We start from the raw sequence: 23,598 nt of genomic DNA on the forward strand, positions 1-23,598 counted from the left end.
ACAAAAAGAGCAAAAATGCTCTGTTGTGATCCACACTCAATCCCCACAGGTCTTTCTCTGAATATAAATGGATCTCTTCATCACAAAACCATTGGAACTGGCCTGAATCGTCTCATTGTTGAAAAGGGCCACGTCCATCAGAATTGATCATCAGATAATCTTGCTGTTGCCGTGTACAGTGATCTCCTGGCTCTGCTCATTTCCCTCAGCATCAGTTCCTGTCAGTCTCTCCAGGCCTTTCTGAAATCATCCTGCTGGTCATTTCTTAAAGAACACTAATATTCCATAGCATTCAAATACTTCAACTTCTCCAACTGATGAGCATCCACTCACTTTCCAGTTTCTTGCCACTACAAAAAGGGCTGCCACAAACATTTTTGCACATGTGGGTCTCTTTCCTTCCTTTAAGATCTCTGGGATTTGTTATGAAGAGCTCCAATCTCTATTTTCGTATTTAACATTTCTCTCCTTTACATTTTCTTCCAACAAAACTTGACAACTTCCTGTTCCTCATGATGTAATTATTGCCAAGGATGACGTAGAGAGAATTCTCATCGAGGGACAAGCTGAATGATATTTTTATTGAAATTCTGTGAAACCAACCTATAATTAATTCAGGTTGAAAAGAAAGGGAGTATGGCAGAGTAGACAGAGAGTAAGCCTCCAAGCCAGGAAAACTTGGATTCAAATCCAGACTCCAATACATACTGACAAGTCAGAGAGCCTCTCAACACTCTAGTCAATTCTCTAAGACCATCAGTTTAAAAGGAGGAACAAACTTGGGTTGTTAGAAGGAGTTCCCTCGCCCAGATGGTTTCTTATACCAATAAAATCACAGATTTATCTTCTATCACTGATTTAAAAAAAAAAAAAAGGTTGCTATGCATATTGTTGATTTATGGTAAGCTTGCAAAATTCTAAAACTATAACTGGATTGAACTGGCTTTTTAAAGTTCTCTAAAGTTACAATGACTAGTCAGTGGCCCTAATAGTCTCAAAAAGTGAAAGTAGTTCAGCTCCTATTATGTTCTTTCCATTCAATTTCATTTTCCATGCATCATAAGGTCTTTCAGGAGATCTGGGATGTAGCCTGTAGATCTTTTCTGTGAGATTTGGTTTCTTTCCTCAGTCTCCAGTGTAGAAAAAGACTTTTACCCCTCCAAAATAATTTGAATTAAAACTTTTATAATTTGTTATAAGAATGTTCAGTCACCTGTCCCAGGATGCGCAAATGGTAAGGAAACATCAAAGATAATTGATTGAGCAATGGAGAATCATCTATTCCATTTCTATCTAATAAATATATCTAATATCTATTTATCTATAGCTAACAAATGCTTGGTATAGAGGCCAGAATTACAACCAGCTTCAGAAATTTCCAAATGGAAGAACAATGAGGGAACTAACTCCATTATATCCTTCTTTCCCCCAATATACTTCAAGGACGACTTGTATTGGTCAAAGTGAGTGCCTTCTTTCATGGCCCAGAGGAAGGAGATATTTAGTACATTTAGCACAAGGATTCCATGATTTATTGGAAAATTGGGGAAAAAATAATGTTGTGTTTCAAGCCAAACAGCTATTTTGGGTCACAGGGTATTTAATTTGGTGCAAAAGGGAGGCTTACATGACTGGGCAGAGAACTCTGAATTTTTCTCACCAAAGCTAAGAAATGACCGGCCAATGGCTTTCTTCATTTCTATATCTATCACAGTTTCATCTGAGAAAATGTATCCCTGATGACAACATCCCCAGTCCAGATCATTTTTAAGTGTCAATCTCCAAAGTTCCCCCATCTTGAGCTGACTATGTCTCTGATATCTCTGTATGATATATATCCAGCATGTTCTTTGGTCTCTAAGTCTTTCGTCCTAGACAGGGAATGAACATTCATCAATAGGATTTTCATGAGAGCAAACAAATCCCAATGGAGCCAAAATATGCACAGTAGGGGAGGGGAAAGTGTTTGGAAAAGGCACAGAGGGAACTTGACCTTGAAGTCATATTATATTGAAAGTTAGTAAGGTCCCACAGAATAAAGTTTGTTCAACTGCTAGTTGTAAGAGTATTTCTGGAGACATCCCTAGAACTATTTGTTTAATATCTCAGTGTCATTCGCTGGGATTGAGGCTTCCAGGCCTTTAGGATGCTGTTCAGCAGGGGATATCTCAACCACCACAGAAGGATCAGAAGGAGAGAAAATCACCTGTAACATAAAGCCAAAAAAAAAAAGAAAAAGAAATTTGTTCATTGCCTTTAATGATCACCTTCCATCTCCTCCCACCGTATCATCAGCCTTGTCTTTTGACACTGTCAAAGAGCATTTGTGAAGCACTTAGGAGATGCCAGACACAGAACTTGGGGCGGGGGGGGGGCGTACAAAAGCAACTGGAAATAAAAGTCAAAGAGATTTATCCAAGTGGAGAAAGAACAGGTGTATCAAGTAGGAACCCAAGAACCTTCCACAGAGGAAATGGGAAGCCACCTTAGATGAGGTTTTAAGAGACTTCAGCCTGGAGAGATCTTGGAGAAAAGGACCCTGGAATGGAGCCTTGAAACTATGGGTTGTGAGAGGAGGGAGATCCTTCTGGACACAGAGGAACAACCACTGGAAAGGCACCGAGACAGAAGGAGCGGACATGTAGGAAACCAAGTGGCCAGGATGGCTGCATCCCAGCAGCAGCCGAGGAGACGGAAGAAGACTAGAGAACTGACAGGGGACCATACTGGGAAAATCTTTAAATGGCAAAAATGAGCCTGGATTTGGGGCTACAATAAGGGAGAGCTATCAGAGCTTATTGGATTGGGAGGGAGGTCACTCTGGTCAAATGGATAACTTAAGAAAATTACTTTGGTAATTAATGAGAATATAGATTGGAGGAGAGAGAGAGGAGAGGATGGGAGACTAATTAGAAGGCTAGAACAGGAGAGATTGAGAGACTAAGGCTAGAACAAACTCCAGATGAGAAGTGATGAGGAACACCAATGAAAATGGCTGTGCAAGTAGGAAGATAGGGGTGTGTGTGTGTGTGTGTGTGTGTGTGTGTGTGTGTGTAAGAGACAGAGAGACAGAGACAGAGACACAGAGAAAAAGAGAGACAGAGAGTAAAAGAGAGAGAGACAGAGACAGAGAAAGGGGGAGAGAGAGGGAAGGGGGAAAGAAGGGATAGAGGGAGAGAGAAAAAAGGGAGAGGAGGAAAGGGGAGAAGGGAGAAAGAGAGGGAAAAGGAGAGGGAGAAGGAAGAGAAGAGAGAAGGAGAGGGAAAGAGAGAGAGGGAGAGAGGAAGAGAGAAGGGAGGGAGGGAGAGGGAGATCAGAAATGTCAAATGTGAGGCACAGAACACATACCTCATTAGAATCACAACAGTTTGCTTTACTCCCCAAGATTGTGAGAGAAATGGTAATGCAGAATTCTAGCACAGTGAGGATCAATAGCAAAAACAGGAGCCCCTATGGAAATCAGTGTGAAAATCAGATCAACCAGCAAATCACAAAGGACGGTTTTCTAATCCCAATTTAAGCCTGGTTTTTCCACTGGAGCAAGCACCTATCCAGCCCCACATAGTTTGGGATCTGTAAAAGGCTGAGCACTGATGAATTGCTCTCACCAGAGGCCTAGATCATCACCTGACCAAGACGATCTTCCTATATAGCACAGATCATCTCCAATGCAAAGTTGAATAAGAATATGAGCTTCTGGGTGGTAGAGACTGGCTCATTTATTTTGTCTTTGCATTCTTTGTATCTTGCGATTTTTTTTCCTTTTTCTTTATCTCTTCCTTTCCTCCCTCTCCTTTTCTCCCCCTCCCTCTTTCTCTCCTTCTCCCTCTCTTCTTTCTTTCTTTCTTTTGATAAGTGGGGAATCAAATCTGTTATTTCAATGCTATAGGAACTTTAAATAAGAAACTCCATCCACCAATAGTAGTGTTGATTTATATTCTTAGAAGAAATTTGCACAAGAGATTAAGTGACTTGTTTAGAATCAGAGAGAAAAACCTAGGTATTCCTAACCCAAAGAATAGTTCTCTATCCATTATTCCATCCTGCCTTGCAAATAATAGATTTTTAATAAATGACAATGGAAAAAACGGTGGACTTGAAGTTAACAGAGACTGAAACTAAAATCCCATGGCTGCCATTAACCATCTAGGTGATTTCTAAGCAAATCATTTCATCTTCCTGAGCCTCAGTGCCCTTATCTATAAAATGATATACCAATTATATATAGAAGAGATATTGTTAGTTTCATTGGCAGGACTTCTCTTACCATCAATATACCAGATCCAGTTCAGATACTTGTATTACCCAATATCCCAGGATAATGTCTCTCCCTTTAGATCTTTCATACTTCCTGACTTCTGAATATTTACCCAATCTCCATCATTTCTTCCCTCTTGGCTCCCAGTTTTCACGCACTCTTTGGATCTACATTGTCTCCATCTGCCTTCTCTACCCCGTCCATTGTTTACGCATTCCCATTTTGACTTCAGCTCTTCTGGTCCCAGTCAATAATCCTGTACCCCATCTTTCTAGCTGCCCATAGTTCGGCATCATAAAATCACTATCTGTCCTTGCAGAATATACACTCACAAAAGACTTACATTCGATGTGAAACCAGTCAAAGTGCACACAGTAGGAGCTGGTGATAAACAGTGGCTGACTTCCCGACCATTTACCACAAAATGGATGATAAGAAAAATGAAGCCGAGGAGCGAAATGGTTGCACTGGCAACGTTCATTCCAAAACTGCCTTGCACCTAAAAATGATCACAGGAACATTGAGTATATATGGGCACAGAACAAACCCTATATTTTTCTGGGCAACACAGAACTGCATCTGATTATAATTTTCACAGTGAAAACTACTTTTAGGATGACCTATTCTTAACTCTCATATTTCACCCATGAAGAAACAGATTAAGAGAGGAAAGTGTGTTATCTGAAGTCACACTGGGATTTGACTCTAATTCCTGTAATTCCAAATTTATTATTTTGACATTCGCCAGTAAGTGGCACTGCAGTGGATAAAGTACCAGTTCTGGAGTCAGAAAGACTCATTTTTATGGATTAAAATCTAGTTTCAAACACTTATTAACTGTGTGACCCTAAACCAATCACTTAGCCTTGCTTTTCTCAGTTTCCTCAGCTTGAGAAGGAAATAGCAAACTACTCCAATGTCTTTGCCATGAAATCCCCAAATGGGGTCACAAAGAGTTGGACAGAATTAAAATGACTAAATAACAATATGCAACTAATGCAAAAAGATATTTATGAATTGAAGCTCTGGTCTTCAGAAGAGTAAGAGATAAATAGGGAGAAGTGTAGACTTTTCCCCTACAGCCTTCCATTTTACTTTGTATTATATCTTCCTGGTGCATTTGAGCAACATTTTAACTTGGTTATCTGTTTTTTGTCATTTCTCCTCCTACTAGACTGCAAAATCCAACCGGATAAAGTCTGGGTCTTATCTAAATATTATAGAAAATTATTTTCTATATGGGAGATAGTTGATAAGTATTTCAAGTGTCACCATTTAATAAGGCTACTCACTGGCTGCTTTTTGTAGAAAACTTATGAAACTAGTTGTAAAACTTAAAGATATAGAATAAAAAATCATAACTGAATAATTTGGGGGAATGGGTCTGGGCCTATAACTTACAAATGTGGAGATCTCCCTCTATTGAAACTTCTTTCACAACTGTCAACTCATCTATACCTTAGTCTTAGAAAATTGACTGGGAAGGTGAGAAGTTGAGTAGTTTTTCTATGGTTACATAGCTAGTATTTTTCTAACTCAAGCCATGATACCAGAGTTCTACAGGTCCAGGTCCAAATTACTACCTGCAATACCTTTCTTCTTCAATTGATGTTAACTGATGGTGATACCAGGGGTGAAGGTAAGAAATTCCCATCATTCATCCTTGGTAATAACATCTCCTTCTAAGGTGAGAGTTTGCAAGTTTGCGTTATCCATTCTCTTAACTCATTTTCTAATGAAATTTCCATATTTTCCAGACCTACCCAAGCCCTGAATGAATAAAAAACAATCATAGTTCTTCTCAGGTTTGCAATCTAGATGGCATCCTCTACCCCTCACTATCCTATATTTATCTGTTGACCCTTTGTTCAGTCACCAAAGCAATTTTCTTAAAGTGCAGGACTGACCATGTCTCTAATCAATAAATTCCAATGGCTCCCCATTGTTGTAAAGATCTAAAAAGATTAAGCTCAATCCTGTATCATTTTCCTATTGATCCTATTTGCAATTAATTGATTCTGTCCGGGAACTATATGAGTCATGGTTCTTTGGCTCTGAAAGGTTAATTTTAGAAATCTAGCTCTTCTGTCCATAACTGATCTATTCTTGCCTCAAAGAATTTTGCAAACCTTGTGTGAACACAAAGGGAATCAGGCCATCATGCCCCAGAGCCAGCCCTAATGAAAATTCATTGAGTGAAATATCTTCTCTCAGAAGGAAAAAGATTGGATCCTTTCCATGTTCTTAGAGAAAAAGCAGGAATGTCATCACTTACCAAATTTTTTGTAGGTTTTCCCTCAGCTACAATGCAAATAGATCCTGAAATGATGAACTGGTTATAAAAAAAGAAACATCATAAAGAAATGTTAAGTTTCAACCATATTACCCTCTTCTTCTCAATGTGGACTAACAAGTATTCAGCTAATAGGCAAGAGGCTAGCCCTCTCCTCTTCCCCCATCATTAAATCATGATAAGACCTGGATATGAATCATGGTCTTCATAGTTACAGGTAGTATAAATCTGAGAAAGCCATTTAAACTCTTTGAAACTCAGCTTTTCTAACTATAAAATGGGGCTAATAATAGCACATCATTCATAGAGTTATAAGACTCAGATTCAGTTGATTCACAATTTAGAAGCACTCTATGTATATGAACTCTTTTAATGCTTATTTTTGTTACCATTAGGCATCATAGATTGCGATCCATTCTTAAATTTTTGTTCATTGTGATTTTTCTCCATTTCTTTCTCTAAGTCATCCACAGGGAACATGTCCCCAAAATCCGAGGTTAACATGAGGTTCTTTTAACATTTCATAGATACCTGATGCAATTTTCAGATTGCTCCCCATACTCTAACTCGAAGACCAGCCTATTTCCTTATGTTAAAATTTATCCATCAGGATGCATTTCATTTTTTTAGATTTTCTTGTTGTCCTTCCCTCTTAAAGAGAACCAAAAACATCACTTGGTTAGCATCCTGGTACAGTGTGTCCAACTGTGGTTGACCAGAATGTGGAAGGCTCTACTATATATTGGATTTCATGATACCAGAGTTAAGAGGAGCCTTGTTGGGTAGCAAATCTGTCCTGCTTTTACAAAAGGGAGAAACTGAGAAGTGGAAAATCATTGGCTTGAAGACAACCTAGGTGGTATAGTAGATTAGATTATTGTCCCTGGAGTAGGGGAGATATGAATTTAAAACTAACCTCATTCACTATCTGTATGCTTCTGGATACATCACTTAACCTCTCTCAGCCTCAGTTTCTTCATCTATAAAAGGGGAATAATAATAAAGCATCTATATCCCCAAGCCAAAAAAAAAAAAAGCTTAAAATACCACATATATGCTATTATCATTAATAATAACTCTTAGCTACGACTATTAATATTGCTAATAAATGCTAGATATTATATATTTGCATTGATAAGACTAACTAGCATATAGATGTATAAATATATAGTGGCTTTAAGTTTTGCAAACAATTTTGCGTGTATTATTTCATTTTATTCACATGACAACCCTAGAAATGGAATACAGCTGTTGTAATTGTTATGACACAAGAAATGAGTGACAAAATGTGACTCAGACTCCAGTCCCAGAACTCTTGATTTACCTCATTCTGTCAATTACTCTGCCTTTTTCAGAACTTTTTAAGGTTCTTACGCTTGGACAGTAACCACAAAACTATATATCTTTTTTCCATAAAATCTCTGGGGTATACAGGTGAGTTGTTTCCTTCCAAGTTGTGAGAGGATACAGCAAAGTTTAGTAGTCTTGTGTCATGGAACTGAGTGCTTTATAAACTACAAAATTACTATAAGTCTGAATTTTAATAGTAGTGTATATTCATTCAATAATTAATCACTCCATGCCAGACATTGTGCTATGGACTGATGATACAGACATACATGGTACTGCCTATCCTCAAGAAACTTAAATTTTACTAGCGGGAAAATCAACATGAACAGAGAAAAAAGAAATCCCAAATGTTAGTAGTTAATAGTACTTACAAATGCAGCTCCCCAGATAGGGTAGCCTGTGTAAAAGGTAATAAAGAAGGATTTTCTGGGAAAATCAGAAGCATAGTGGAGTAAGCCTAAAAATATCCCTAAAGCAAAGATCAAACTCCCACTCAGGATCTGGAGAGCCTGTAAGGAGAAGAAAGAAAAAAATAAATTGGCCTCTTTATTTTGTCTAACTCAAGAAGATGGTTAAAATTAAGGAACCATAGTGAATTACCCAAGATTTCCTCTTCCTCTGCATTCCACTCCTTGCTCTACAAGGAAATCAGCCTGACCACTTCCCACTGATCCCTGGATGAAACTATAATTACTGACCTCACGTGAATATCCTCTCCCTAACTTTTAAATGAATCTGGATAGGGAGAATATAAGGTCTTACTACTAATTAAGTAACTTAGAACTAGAATTTATGCTTCCCGAATCTCAAACTAATACCTTCAATATTTTTAAATTGATGAATGAATCATTTCATTAATATAGATACTCCCTCCACTGGAATGATTCACAATTCATTCATGCTTTCTAACCTTGTGAAATCCATGTGGTCCCAAAGTCTTTGAAGAGAAGATCTACCCCAAAGAGGTTAGAAAAAGTCAAAGGGCCATTACAGGGGGTCAGGTGAGGGATTCAAAGTAAAGGAAAAGGCTTAAAAGACCTGGAGCTAGGACAGACCTTGAAATCATCTGGTCCAATTCTCTCGTTTTACAAATGAGAATTAAAGGTCCAGATGGAAGAAGTGACTTGCTTGAGGTGGGAGACCCAGGTTCCCTAGCTCTGAATCTAGTTAGTCAACTCTCCATTTCCTGGCCTTTCTGTGTAAACTGGTTATTCTCTCCAAACTCTCACTGAAAGCAGAGGTTGACGTACCCCAAGGACCTTTGAATCTCCCTTGAGCATCTTCAGAGACTGATCCAACGGCTTATAAGGAGATCTAGCCACCATATTCTGTCCCAACCTCATGAGATGAGAATCGTCGCTTGAGGTGGTCACACATTGTGGACTCTTTTCAATCTGCTGCTCCATTGGCTGGAAGACAAAATGATAGGGAATCATCCCACTATATTCCTTCTTCTCCAAAGCAAGATAGTGATTGCAGCTGCTCCTATACACCCAATAGAAGCAGTTCTCAGGTGGAGTGCTGCACTTTAGTTAACTAACTCAACCTTAATCTGAAATGTTCTTGTATGATAAAAGTATTATAGCCTATATAGTCCTAATGAACTGAAATGAGTAAACTATTTGCTTAAATAGTAAGAAAATTGTTCTTTCTCTCTTTCTCCCTTCTTTTTCTTCCATCCCCCTTTCTTTTTCTTTTTTCCTCCCTTCTCTCTCTCTCTTTCCTTCTCCCCCTCTCTCCGTTTCTCTCTTTGTCTTTCTGTCTGTCTATCTGTCTGTCTCTTTCTCTCTCTCTCTCTCTCTCTCTCTCTCTCTCTCTGGCTCTGTCATCTGTCTCTTTCTCTTTTTCTCCCTCCATCCCACCTCCATCCTTCTCTTTCTCCCCCTCATATATGTGTGTATATATACATATACATTTACAGACAAACACACATATATATATAGGTACATATAACAGAACTACAAGCATCAACATACAAATATATCATATAATCTAATTACACAATTTACTCACCATTTGAATCAAAATATAGCAATTTAAACACAAAGCTACATCTATATAGAGATATCTATGTATATAATTATATAGATATGAATATGGAGGAAAACAAATCTCCTCTACAAGGTGATCTTCTACACTGAGAAACTAGCTTCTCATCAAGCCAGAATAGCTGTGTTGTAATTTGTGTTATAATAGAGACTATTTCATTATACATTGGAGATAGACTGAGAGGTGATGTCTCTCACTAAGCTAAACCTATAGCACAACATCCCAAAGCGGGTCTTATTTCATAACGAGAATTTCTCATTTCATAATGAGAAAATAGAGATAGGCTGAGTATGCAACAAGCTAACAAATAGACAGCCTGAGTCCTTCATAGGTTGTAATGAAAAGTAAAAAGTCCTTCAGGGACTTATCAATACATTAGGCCACTCCTGTCTGGAAAGGACAAGGTTTCCCCAAGCTCAGCACCACTAAATGGGTTGTGGACTGTATTGATGGAGAACATCTTCGTACTCAGGATGTTCAAAATCACAGATTCTCAAGTCCAACTTCCTCATTTTTATAAGTTAGCAAATTAAGGCCCCAAAATGCTTAAATGATTTGACCAGATTCATATGATGAGAAACTGAGGTAAGATTTGAATCAGTCCTTCCTAACTCCAATTCCAACACTGTGCTTGCTACCAATCGGCTAATAGTTATAAAGTGCTTAGCGCATACTGGGTGCTTCAAAATTTCTTTCATTTCCACCAGTAGAAGGGCCTATAAGCTATGGGGTGAATTTGTCATGGTTTTATACATTCATATCATCATAGCATCTTAGATTTGAAAGCCATTTTCTTCAATATCATCACTTTACAGAGAGGAAAACTACATTTCAGAGAAGTTAAATGACTTACCCCAGCCTCAGGGACAGGACTAGAACTCCCTGACTTGAAATCCAATACACAACTTCCCTCATTATATTAGTAATAATTCATTCTCATTCTGTCTCTGTCTCTGTCTCTGTCTCTCTCTCTCTTTTTCTCTCTCCCTCCTTCCTTCTCTCTCTCTCCCTCCCTCCCCCCCTCTCTCTTCCCTTTTTCCCTCCCTTCCTCTTTCCTTCTCCCTGCTCCACCCCTCTATGTCTCTATTTCTCTGTCTCTCTCATTTTCTGTCTCTCTGACTCTATATACATCTCTCTCATTTTCTGTCTATCTCACTCTATGCATCTCTCTATGTCATTTTCCGTCTCTCTATCTCTATATATCTTGCTCTTATTTTCTGTCTCTCTGACTATCTCTATACATCTCTTTCATTTTCTGTCTCTCTATACATCTCTCTCGCTTATTTTCTTTCTCTAACTCTCTATCTCTATGCATCTCTCGCTCTCATTTTCTGTCTCACTGACTCCCTTTCTCTGTCCCTCTGTCCCTCCCTCTCTCCCTCTCTCCCCCTCTCTGGGTCTCCCTATGTCTAGCATGTAAATCTTTCATTTCCAAGGATGCTAGAAGCTGTCTACCAAGAGGAGTATTTTAGAGAAGCAGGCAGATAGGCCCCAACAAAGAAGGATTTGTGAGAGCTACCTGGAGGTGATCTTGGCAGATTTCAGCCTTGTTGCACCCCTATGTCTCCTGGATGTCTCTGCTTAGGGAGGTGGAGGAAAACTGTCTTCAAAACATTACGTCTTCACCTTCTTGAAGGGGTTACCCAATACTTGGTTTGGGCAATAAAGATGCTGTGTTCTCAAACTTATCCAAACAGCTTCTGCCTTCCCCTTTAGTCTAAGCAATCATGCAGGAAGTGGTGTCAAAAAATTATGAAACTAAGGGAGAATACATTCAATTTTTTGGTTTGCAAGATCAGCTTCATACATTAATTTGGTCAAAGCTAACCTTGAAAAGTCCCATCTTGGACTCTCCTTTAATCCCAGTAGTTAATTGGAATATCCTCAAAAAAAAAAGGGTGATTAGTATCTTTTGGGGGGGAGAAGAGTTCAACAAGCATTTATTAAGTGCTATGTCTCAGACACTGTGCTCAGCACTGAAAATATAAATACAAGCAGAAAAACAACGCCTTCCTTTCAGGAGCTTATGTTCTAATGGCAGAAAAAAGCCCAAAATAATGGGCCATATTTGTCTCTGTTCAAACAAAGTGCTATAGAAATGTTCTCATCATTATAATTATCATAAAGGGCATTTGCATAGTTCACAAAGCTCTCTCCTCACAACAGCACTGTTGGCTAGGTTTTTAAGTCTACGTTTTATTCTTTCCATTTGTATTTATTCTTTCTGTTCCTCCATTCAGACAATGGAGATCCAAAAAGGTCAAATGATTTTCTCTTCCTCACTCAGGCTCCTGTTTGAATTAGGAGTCTTCATTAAGATCTAGGCAGAAGAAACAGCTTCTTTCATAAAAAAGGTACCATGAGGAAGAAACTCATGGGAAAAAAGATAATATGGATGTCAGTGTTCTTGGCTCAAGGTGGCACTTTAGCTGGGACCCAAAGGAAGCAGAAAGGCAGAGATGAGGAAGGGAGAAAGTTCTGAATGGGAGACAGCCAGTGAAAATGCTCTGTTTGATCAATACCAGGGAAGGCCGTGTTCTTCAGGACTAAGTTTACTATGAGATGCTCTCTCTCTGCCTCATAGGGCCTTCCCTCTAATGGCATCTTTTCCCTTACTCTAACATAGTTAATCTAACTATATGCTCTCCCGACTCTTTCCTGGTGTCTATCATATCCCTTCATTTTGTTTATAACCTATTCCCTTAAATAAATCTACCTTTCGCCAAAGGGAAGACCATTGTGAATTTACCACATGTTTATTTTGAACTAGGAATTGCTACCCAACCACATCAGTATAGGGAGTGGGACATAGTAGGTGAATTTTTTTTTCTCCTCCTTTACAATAATTATTTCCTCAAAGATTTACATGACTGGATGCTGAGCAAAATTAGCAGAACTGGGAATACATTGTATATTAACAGGAAGAATGTGTTATTATCAACTATGAAAAATTGGTTCTTCTCAGTGATTCAGTGATCCAAGGCAATCCCAATAAGTTTGGGACAGAAAATGCCATCTGCATCCAGAAAATGAACTATGGAGATTGAATGTAAATCAATGTGTTGTGTTTCACTTCTTTTTCTGCTTTTTTTTTTAACCTCTCTTGGGTTTTTCCCTTTTGTTCTGATTTTTCTCTCCTAATTTTTTAAATGATTTGTTCACAAGCTTTTTCTTGTCTTATTGCTATAGCTAGCACTCTTAACACAATAATAATGGTGATAATGGACTTCTTTGCCTTATCCTTTTTTGGGTTTTTTTTTTTTGTTCTTGTTTTTGTCTTTTTTTTTTTTTTGAAAGGCCCTTCTATTATGGATAATGCTGGTTCTTGGTTTTACATAGATGCTTCCAATGATATCAAGGAAATCTATAAAATCACTATATATGAAAAAGAATGGGTGTCGATCTCTCTTCTTCTACAACCTAGTTATGATGTATAAATTTTGTGATGTTATTGTAGTAAATACTAATATTTTATTTCAATGTTTGCATCAATATTCATTAAGGATACTAGTTTATCATTTCTATTTTGACTCTTGCCGATTTATATTTCAGGATTATATTTGTGCCATACAGAGTAGATATGGTATGATCTCTCTTTTCCTATTTTCTTTTTCAAACAGTTTATGGAGTATTGGAATTAAGTGTTCTGCAAATATTTGACTGAATTAACTCACTGCTTTTTCCCCCCTTTGGAAGGTCATCTATGGCTTGCTTAATTTCTCTTTCACTTAAAGTCTATTTCTTTTTGTATTGACTTGGTAATTTGTTTTTGGAAATATTCATAGAAATAAAAGAATTGTTGGGATAATTTTCTACTATTTCATAGGCTGTGAATTTATTTTCATTGTTGAAACTAGTCATTTGGATTTTTTTAATAAAACTGTTTTCTAAGGGTTTATCTATTTTATAAAATATTGCATAACTATATAGATTCTTAGTTTTATTTTCTTAATTTAATATTGGGGGTTGCTTTCAGTTTTGTTATTCTCTCCTTTGATTTTAAGGACGGCTAAATTTTAATGTTTATAGATGATTAATTTCTTGTTTTGGGGGAGGGGGATTATCTCTCTCTCTCATATTGATGACAGTGGTGGGGAATATAAATTTTCCACTGTCCAGGCTTCTTGGATTTCTTTCCCAACTTTCATGGGGAAAGAATAGATAGACTTTATGGATGGGACAGTTTTAAGGTCAAAAATTTGCATTGTCTTAATGTCAGGAGTACATACTGTAAATGCTTATTATCTTGACTTGCTTTATTCTGTAGGCAGTTTTTGCTTCTAGAAGTTTTGCTCTGATCACTTTCTTCTAATCTTTCTCCTCCCTAACCATAAGGGACAGAGATCCCAAAGCTGACAAAAGACAGGGCTGCTGTCCTTAAACAAGAATGCAGGGAACAGAGAATGTGCCACAAACATACATAGATCATGGTTAACAATTGCTAGAAAACCAAAGCCACGGTGCCCACAAATTTAATTCCTTTCCTTTTTTTCCTTTCAAAGGAACAACCAGAAAAGCTCACATTTATATGAGCATGTATGTTATATAAATATTTGCAGTAAGAATAGTATGGTACTTTTCAATGTATTTCACATTTGATCATCAGCAAGTTATTAGTTTCAGTCATATCCAACTCCCAATTACCCCACTTGGGTTTTTTTAGCAGAGAAACTAGAGTGGTTTGCCATTTCCTTTTCCAGTTTATTTAACAGATAAGGAACTGAGACAAACAGGGTTAAGCATCTTATCCAGGATCACATAAACCAGTAAATATCTGAGACCTACAGCATCTGGGTGGTATAATGGATAATGCACTTAGTCTTGAGTCAGGAAGAGACTCATCTTTCTGAGTTCAAAGCTGGGCTCAAACACTTCCTAAATGTATGCCTCTGGGCAAGTCACTTAACCTTGTTTGCCTCAGTTTCTCAACGATGAAATAAACTGGAGAAAATGGCAAACTCTGCCAAGAAAACTCCAAATGGGGTCAGGAAGAAACAAGCCAAAAAAAGTCACTGGTACCTCATTATGAATAAAGAGACCCATTCCTGGGACTTGCTGCATGGTCCATTTAGCCCTTTTGTCCACAGAGGTAGCAAAAAGCAACATGAGGTTTATTAGAAAATGCATTTGAAAAAGGAAAAAAACTTAAGAATCTTTCTAGCTCCCAGCAGGTGTCTAGAGCTTCAAAGGTATCTACAAGTTGTAAGATTTATACATGACAGCACCATGATGGCAGTAATAGTGTTAACTGCTAACTCTTCCAGTCCCAGGCACAGGTAACCCACTATGGCTATGGCAGAGAGGATGACAGAACGTGAATATGAAGACCAACCAGGGAATCAAGAAACAGTTCCTGGGGGAGAATGCAAAAGGATTTAGGGAGCAGACCTTGTCACAGAGGCTTCAGACCTTGCCACAGAGAGGCTTCGTGGAGTAGAAAAAGCAAATTTCTTTAACTCCATTCCATAAACATAGGAACACACACAGAGAGAAAATTAATTTCTCTTGCCTGAATTCATATAATCCTTTGCACTTAACTTATAATGTAAATACAAGATAAGTCTACAAAGTTATTTATATGCCATCTACCTCCATTAGAATATGATCTCCAAAAAGGGACTATTTTGTCTTTCTTCATGTCCTTGACACACAGTGCAATAGATGATACATAGCAAATATTTATTAAATTTTTGTTGATTAAGATAAAGATTTTCTATTCTTTGTGTCCTTTTAATCAGAATGAACCTCTCTCAACTCGCAGCAAACAAGCATTTATTCTAGTACCTGTTGTGTTCAATACAAAAAAAGACATATGATAGTTCTTGTTCTTAATGGTCTTGTGTAGGTCCTACCCAGGTGATACTAGACATATGAATAACAAATAATAATTACAATTTAAATACAATGAATTTAAGCAAAGAAGACACAAGCAGTTCAGGATAAGAGGGGGAAAACATCAGAAGAGTTTTGAGATAAAAAATGGTGATTGCACTGGGTATTGAAGAATATGGAAGATTCTCAGAAGTAGAGATGGGTGAATCCATTCCAGGAATGGGAAATTGTCCAATATAAATGATCTTGCAAGAATACTCATGGTAACGAGTCCCAAATCACCAACTTTTCAGTAATGTAACCCATGTTTCACCTTAATACCGACATATCTTCAGTACGATGGTTTTATATCTTCTGAGGTGCTGTCCTTAGGTGATGAACAGAATTTTGGAGATGAAAGTAATAATGGATTAAAGGATGCACTGTACTCTGGATCTTGCTCAGGAGGCCATAGAGAATACTGTGGTTTTACTATCCTGTAAAGGAGAGGTAAAGGAAATGAAGTTTACAAAAGGTCAAGATCATTCAATTATAAACCATTTATTATGATGCTCTAATGTGCTAAGTGCCAAGGATAAAAAGAAAAAAAGAAAATATGTCCTGTTCTCATGGAGTTTACATTTACTGAGGGAAACAAATTGTATTTATTTAATGGACACTGATGAAGTAAGGGAAGCAGGAGAGTTGGGAATCCAAAATCATTTTGGAACTCGTATTTTTGCCGAGTTTTGAAAATAGAATTCCAAAAAGTAAGAGAGAAAAGAGTATCTTCTGGCCATGGCTGACAGCCTATGTAAAGTCAGGGAGACAGGAAATGGAGTGTTTTGTGTAATGAGGAGGAGAAATATTGATTGGAATATAGAATACAAATGGAATAATGTATAGCACGACTTTAAATGTCGGTTAGGCACAGATTGTGAATGGCTTTCACTGCTAAAGGTATTACATTATTTTAGATGCAACCCATGTGCTACTAATCCCAGAAATCATGAGAATGATCCTTCAACCTTCTCCCCTCTTCATCAAATCCAGGCAGTTTCCCCCTTGGAATTTTGAGAAAGATGTTTCATTTTACACCATCTCTATCTGCTCTGGAATAGTAGGTTCTGGGTCTATAAATTATCCAGTATACATGGTCCACAATTCAAGGAATCTAAGCAAACGGTAATGCCCTTGAGAGCATTGTTGGCTGAAGATATTTGGAGAAGGGGAAGAGGAAGTTTTTTAATTCTAAAAACAGAATATTTTATACCTATTTGATTAATAAACACATACTGAATTGACCCTGTTTAATTTTACAAATAAGGTAGTTAAGTCAGGGAGAAAAGTGAATCTCAATATTACAAAGGTAGTCAAGTAATACAGTGACAGTTGAAACAGGAGCTCTGGGATCCAAGTCCACAATTTTTTCTGGGGTCCCATCTTGCCTCTCCTCTATAGATCCAATCCTATTCTAGGGTTTCTAGCAATACTGACTAATAGGCAAGGGAAAAAATAAACCACTGTTCAGTTGGGAGGATTAAAAGCGAATGCTATTAAGATGACTAGTAACAGCTCTGGAACTTACCTGCTTACTACACAGGATACATAGAAATCAGTCTTTGAATGATTAAATTCTGAAAGAGCAGGGTGCTGTGGGTTATAGTGGACAACAGCTTGAAAAAGGACTGCAGTTGCATAAACCTGATGGGCAGAAAGAAATAATTGCAGTAAGAGTGTGTCAAAATTATCTCCCTTCTGCCCTAATTTCCATCTCTCTCTTTCTCCTGGAAGCTTAACCTTTTGAACATGCCTTCTATCTTCTTAACCTTCAATCTCTTTATGTACTGGCTGTTCTGCTATTGATAAAGAAGTCTGATTTTTGCTCAGTTTTTAAAAGACTTCAATTGACCCTAATGTCTCCTCATGCTAAGTTTTTAGTTTTCTCCTCCTTCCAATGGATCATCTACTGGGCAAAACTTACTATACTCATTAGTCCACTTTATCATCTCTTCCTCAATTCCTCACACCTTAAAATTTGGTTTTTGCTTTTTCTATTCAACTATAACAGTGATTTCCAATGTTATCAATGATGTATCAATTGACAAATGGCAGCATTCTCCTCAGGTTTCCTTCTATATCATTCTGTACTCAGTGAGCCAGTTGGCCAAAATCCTATTCCAAGACCCCTGATGATGACTAGGTCTCTTCTTCCAATGTGTTTATTCATATTATCCCAGTCTTTTGCAAATTGTCATCCTTGTCCCCAAGACTATAAATGGAGACAAAAATCAGAGTTCTGTGTCTGCCCTCTTTATTCCATCTTTTAGGAATTCAACTTTTTCTAGAGTAATGACATCCAGATCTATAAATCTAGCCCAATTTTCTCTAGGAAGACTTGTTTTGACAATTACCGTTTGTCTGTTGGTCATCACTACATCAAGTTCAAAATATCCAAAATGGACCATATTATCTATTCCCATCCTAAGAGAGGACTCGCATTTTGCTAACTATGCCTACCATTCTAGTGGGCAGCCAGATCAACTAACTTGCAATAATCTCTGGCTTTCTCTTATGCCTCCCACTTGTTACATCTCTTCAGTTCTATCTTGGAAATGTCTTGCATAAATAACTGCATGGATATGTATACATATGTTGTATGTAACATATACTTTAACATATTTAATATGTATGGGACTACATCGGGGTGGTGAGGGGAAGGAGGGGAAAAGTTGGAACAGAAGGTTTTGCAAGGGTCAATGCTGAAAAATTACCCATGCATATATCTTGTAAATAAAAAACTATTTAAAAGAGAGAGAGAAAATATCTTGCATAAGGGGCTTTGACTCGATTTGACCAGTTCCTGAATAGCAGGTATGTTTTTACAGTGTCAAGACTTTTCACTCTTTTTTCCCCCCAAATAGTGGTAAATTTCCAATCTCTTCTTGGAAAAATCTGCAAATTATAACAATAATAGCAACAAAACTGCAACTGTTTTTAAGTTTTAGCATTCACCAATTCATACTAATAATTATTTTAAATATTTAAAAAATGAAATGCCTTGCATGTGTCCTAAAAGTTTCTCTCACACAACTATCACCCTAATAGAGGTCCTTATTATCTATTACCTGGATTACTGTGAGAATATCCTCCAGTCTCCAAAACATTCTCCAGACAGCCTGCCAGGTAACACTATATCTAGCTTCTGCTCCAGAAGTTCCAATGACTCTTAAACTTCAGCTTTATATATCAGCTCTTCTGTCTATCATACTCCAATCCAACTCCTGCTTAACTCTTCCAAGCTTATTACATGATTACATGAACTAGTACTTATAAAGTGCTTAGCACAAACAGAATATTTGTTGTTGCTGTTGTTCAGTCATCCCCAACTCTATTTGGGGTTGTCTCAGCAAAGATACTGGGATAGTTTACTATTTCCTTCTCTAGCTTGTTTTACAAATGAGGAAATAGTCTTCCTGTTTCTAAGCCCAGTGCTCTATGGTGCTATCCAGTTGTCCACTTGGAACATAATAGGTGTTCAATAAATGCTTGTTCACATTTCCTTTTCTCATGTCCTACATAATTCATTAGTTCTTCCAAACTGGCCTAGTTCCTTCACATAAATTCATTCTATTTTCAGTTTCCATGACTGTCTCCAAGGTTCAGATAGTTCTCTCTAACTTCATCTCCGTTTCAATTTCCAGGTTCCTTCCAAGCCCAGATTGTGTTATTTCATTTTTTTAAGTGCTATATAAATGTTTTCTCTATCCCTTCTCATCTCTTGTACAACAGCTGACATACAGTGACCACTTAATAAATGCATTTATAAGTCGAGATTATCCAAGAAGTAAATCTCTGGATTCACAGTGTAAGAGTAATACACAGAGTCACTCTGTTCATCTAGAAGCAATCATGAAAAAGACGAGTTCTCCCACTTCCCAGATTCAATCTAATGGAAATGTTCTTTATTAGCAAAACAAGACCTGACTGTTTAGGCATCCTAATTCAAGTAGGACCTCTAATAGTGGAAATTGTCTGCCTAGAACTGTGGGGTGAAAAGATTAAATGATAAGTCTAGGTGTAATGAAGGGACAACACTATTAAGTAACTCAGAGATTGTTAAAAGTCAACATTAACCATGAGTTCATATTTTTTCACCTAGAGTTTTCCAATTTAAGTGTTTTCTAGACATCATCCCCTAAGGACCTGATAACAATTCTGATAGACTCCCCTGTGTGACTGATCCACACCCAAGCTCCTTTAAGGAGCGATGGCTCTGATCCAGGAACATCATACTTTGTATTGGGCTCATAGGGTCTAAGCTGAGTGTCAAGGATAGGTCTAGACAGGTACTGCTCTCCTTTGAGACACCCCACATTGCAGAAGGTTCTGTGGTTGCTCTGGATAGATTACTGATGCTAAATGAGGTTAGTGATGAATTGTACTGTAGCTAAAATCTCAGATCTCTAGGAAAGTCCCATCAGCCTAACCTTAGAAATAAAATAACTTTCCAGGCAAATGGGATCCATCTTTTTGGCCATGGAGAATCTCCAAGCCCTGTAGCAATGGATATTGGAGCTTATGTGGTACCACCAGTTCCTTGTTCCCACACACCCCTGGACTCTCATACTAGCATTGGCTCATGGGAAATTCACTTTATTTTTCTCTCGAGATACAGCTCTGATCAACTAGCCATGGCAATAGAGAATAATTCAACAGTTGATTAGCTATGGCATGTACCTCACTTACCTTTGTTTCAATCCCACACTCTGTCACGGAGTAATGGAACTCAAATTCAAATTCTTTCATATGATTTACTGGACAGTCATTTCCCATTGTCAGGTCATTAGAGCTCACCCATACACCATCATTAAACATAAGTTTCTTCACAAATACCTGAAGTATGTGAAGGCTGCATTCTGTTCTCACTGTAGAAAGACCAAAGAATTATTTCACATAGTCTAAATGCAATCAACGGCCCCAAGACATGATTGAAAAATGCCAAATAACTTCCTGACTTGTACCGTCAAGAAAAAAATGTAACCAAAAACTGATCCACACAAAAAAAGAGCTCATATTTTTGTAGTGCTTATATGTTTGCAAAATCCTTTATCTATAATATCCTATTTGACAGTAACACAATCAATAAGAAGAGAGTTATGATCTATGTTTAACATGTTTTCAAGTTTGGTCCCAAATATTGGAGGGGAAATAATATAGCAGATATGGAGACAAGGGAACAGAAAAACTAAGGATATGCACCATGGCAATATCAGACTAAACAATAACTATAAATTTCCTCCAGAACATCATTCAGATTGGTGAAGATGAAAAGATATTGGCTGTTATAAAGTATGACTAGAAATTAATTTGATACTTTTTCAACAGGTATCAGTACTTAACTACTCTGAACTCTATCAGAACTTAACTAATTTCAATCAAAGTTGAACATAGAATAGTCAGTACATGGTATAGATCAGGGTTTCTTAAACTTTTTCCATCTGCAACCCCTCTTTTCCTCAAGAAATTTTGATGGGACCCTGGGTTGAAATAGATGATTCTTCTTTACGGAATCCAAAAATGTTGTAAAAGCAGGTTAAGAAAGAAGAAAAGAGGGTGCAAAATGCCCAAATGAGCAATCTCAACACAACAACCATTCATTTAAGCATTGGGATATGAGTGTTCCACAGCTATCATCCTAAAATCCAGTAGAAGAAGTAGAAATTGGATACACAAGGTTGATTAGAAAGTAATTGAAATAATACAAGAATGGAGGTAAGTAGGCAAACGAGGAAGTGAAAGTGAGGAGAAAATGAAAGTGATAAGTTAACAAACCAAAAATATCAACTGGAGATAAGTAAGAAATGAGTCAATGAAGAACACAAGATTCTAAGACTGAGAGAGATGAGATCAAAGAAACAACTAGTTATGAAGGGAAGATAGTTTGGAAGTAGTAAGAGAGAAAACTGAATAACTTGATTTCAAACATATTGCGTTGTGCTCCACAGGACAGACAAAAGGAAATAACTTGAACCTAATTAAATATATTATTGGGCCTTGAATCAAAGGTAACATCTAGAGATATAAAAATAGAAGTGAATCCATTTGATATATGAATCAAAGAAATGACAATAAAGTGATTCTCATGAGGGTAAAGGAACAAAATATTAAGCACTAAGAATTAAAAGACAACCCTAGGGAGAGTTCAAAAGCAAAGCAACAAGTGTCAATCTCTTCACATCATCTTCAGGGAAGAGGGAAGAAAGGGTAGATAGAAGGAAAGAAAGGAATCTATGTGTTCTAAAATGTTTGTAGTACCTCTCTGTAGTGGTCAAGAACTGGAAACTGAAGGAATGTCTATCAATTGGGGGATGGTTGAACAAGTTGTGGTATATAATTGTGATGAAATTCTACTGTACTATAAGAAACGATGAGTTCAAGGATTTTAGAAAATATGGAAAGACTAGCATAATATAACAACCTCATGTAATAATAATATAGTTCTAAAAATGACTTTCAGAAAATGACTACTATAAATACCCAAATTAACTTTAAAAATATGAAAAAGGAGCTATCTACATCCAGAGAAAGAGCTGATAAAGTATACAGAGATATAGATTTATAGATAGAGAGAGAGATATGTATGAGTGTGTATACCTATTTGTGTCTAATGGTAGCCATCTCTAGGGTGGAGAGAGGGGAGAAAAAAAGAAATTTATAATTTTGTTATATTGGAAAAAATAGCAATAGTACATAGATTTACTGCTTCAATGCAATTTTTCTTTTACTACGCTTGTTTTATTCCACAAATTTTAATTTTAATTTTAAAAAAAGAAAGGAAATGCAGCTACCAAAATAAAAATCTCCATTTAACATGCGAAATGATGAGTTTAGCTTTGGACAAATGACATAGGGAAGAGCAGACAGAGCTTAAGGAAGCTGACATCTCAGGAAGTCAGTTTTTTCACACAAGAAATAGCTATTAAAAACCCAACTAGAAACTACTGTATATTCTCCCATTTACCTGGAAAGCATTGGGTCCAAGCCTGGAAAACTAAAACACACAGCACTTTTAATTTCAGAAAACTATTCATATTAGCTGAGTTTTGAGAAGGGCAAATATCTTCAACAGAGAACAAGAAGTTGCGTAGAGGGCCATTATCTCAAGTTACTTTTGTAGATGATACCTCTCTCAGGTGTCTCCAATGTCCCCCTGTTTCTGCTATTTTCTCTACCTTTACCTCATTTTCTCTACCCCCTATCACGATAACAGCTTTTCTCTATCAACTCAGGTGTTCAGTCAAGGGTTTTAAAATTCAAATCAAATCAAGTTAAATCACCTGATCCTTATTAAGTAACTATTATGTGTCAGGGAAACAAAGAAAGGCAAAGAAAAGCCTGAAAACCTCTATGTACACTAAAAATATCAAGTTAAAAACAGAGATGAACTCAGCCTGAAGACAGTATGGCATTATGAAGAACAGGGGAAGGTTTCTCACAGAAGATGAGATTTTAACACTTGGAAGGAAGCTAGGAAAGCTAAGAGCCAGAGATAATGAAGCAAAGTATTTCAGACCTGAGGGAAATCTAATGAAAAATGCATAAAATCAGGAGTTGGAGTATCTTACACAAGGAACATTAAGGAGACATGAGAAAAAGTGAAGATTTAAGATTTACACATAGAGAGTAGTGCCCTTGGTAGTAATAAATCAAAAAGAAAGGAGGTTTTAGTAGTAAAATAATAAGTTTTGAATATACTGAGTTTTAAAAGTTTCTAGGGCATTCAGTAATATCACATGGGTAGTTAAAGAGAGTAGAATGAAAATCAGGAGAAAAG

The 23,598-nt window shown here is 37.2% G+C and overlaps 2 protein-coding genes across 2 annotated transcripts; both read right to left on the minus strand.

Moving 5' to 3' along the window:
* Positions 1 to 394: 394 nt before the first annotated feature.
* On the minus strand, positions 395 to 11,605 carry MS4A3 (membrane spanning 4-domains A3). The gene is made up of 7 exons (XM_012553028.3): positions 11,470 to 11,605; positions 9,152 to 9,310; positions 8,273 to 8,410; positions 6,534 to 6,590; positions 4,602 to 4,757; positions 3,349 to 3,450; positions 395 to 2,206 (listed from the first exon to the last, which is right to left on the minus strand). Exons 2-7 carry the CDS (start codon positions 9,305 to 9,307, stop codon positions 2,090 to 2,092), a joined length of 726 nt encoding a protein of 241 aa, XP_012408482.1. The 5' UTR covers positions 9,308 to 9,310; positions 11,470 to 11,605; the 3' UTR covers positions 395 to 2,089.
* A 4,093-nt stretch (positions 11,606 to 15,698) lies between these two features.
* On the minus strand, positions 15,699 to 22,982 carry LOC116419821 (oocyte-secreted protein 2-like). Its single transcript, XM_031942004.1, has 4 exons — positions 22,786 to 22,982; positions 20,511 to 20,689; positions 17,350 to 17,465; positions 15,699 to 16,258 (listed from the first exon to the last, which is right to left on the minus strand). The coding sequence occupies exons 1-4, from the start codon at positions 22,853 to 22,855 to the stop codon at positions 16,114 to 16,116; spliced, it is 510 nt and encodes a 169-aa protein (XP_031797864.1). The 5' UTR covers positions 22,856 to 22,982; the 3' UTR covers positions 15,699 to 16,113.
* Positions 22,983 to 23,598: the final 616 nt, after the last annotated feature.

The sequence above is a fragment of the Sarcophilus harrisii genome, chromosome 6 (assembly GCF_902635505.1).
Source record: "Sarcophilus harrisii chromosome 6, mSarHar1.11, whole genome shotgun sequence".
NCBI lineage: Eukaryota > Metazoa > Chordata > Mammalia > Dasyuromorphia > Dasyuridae > Sarcophilus > Sarcophilus harrisii.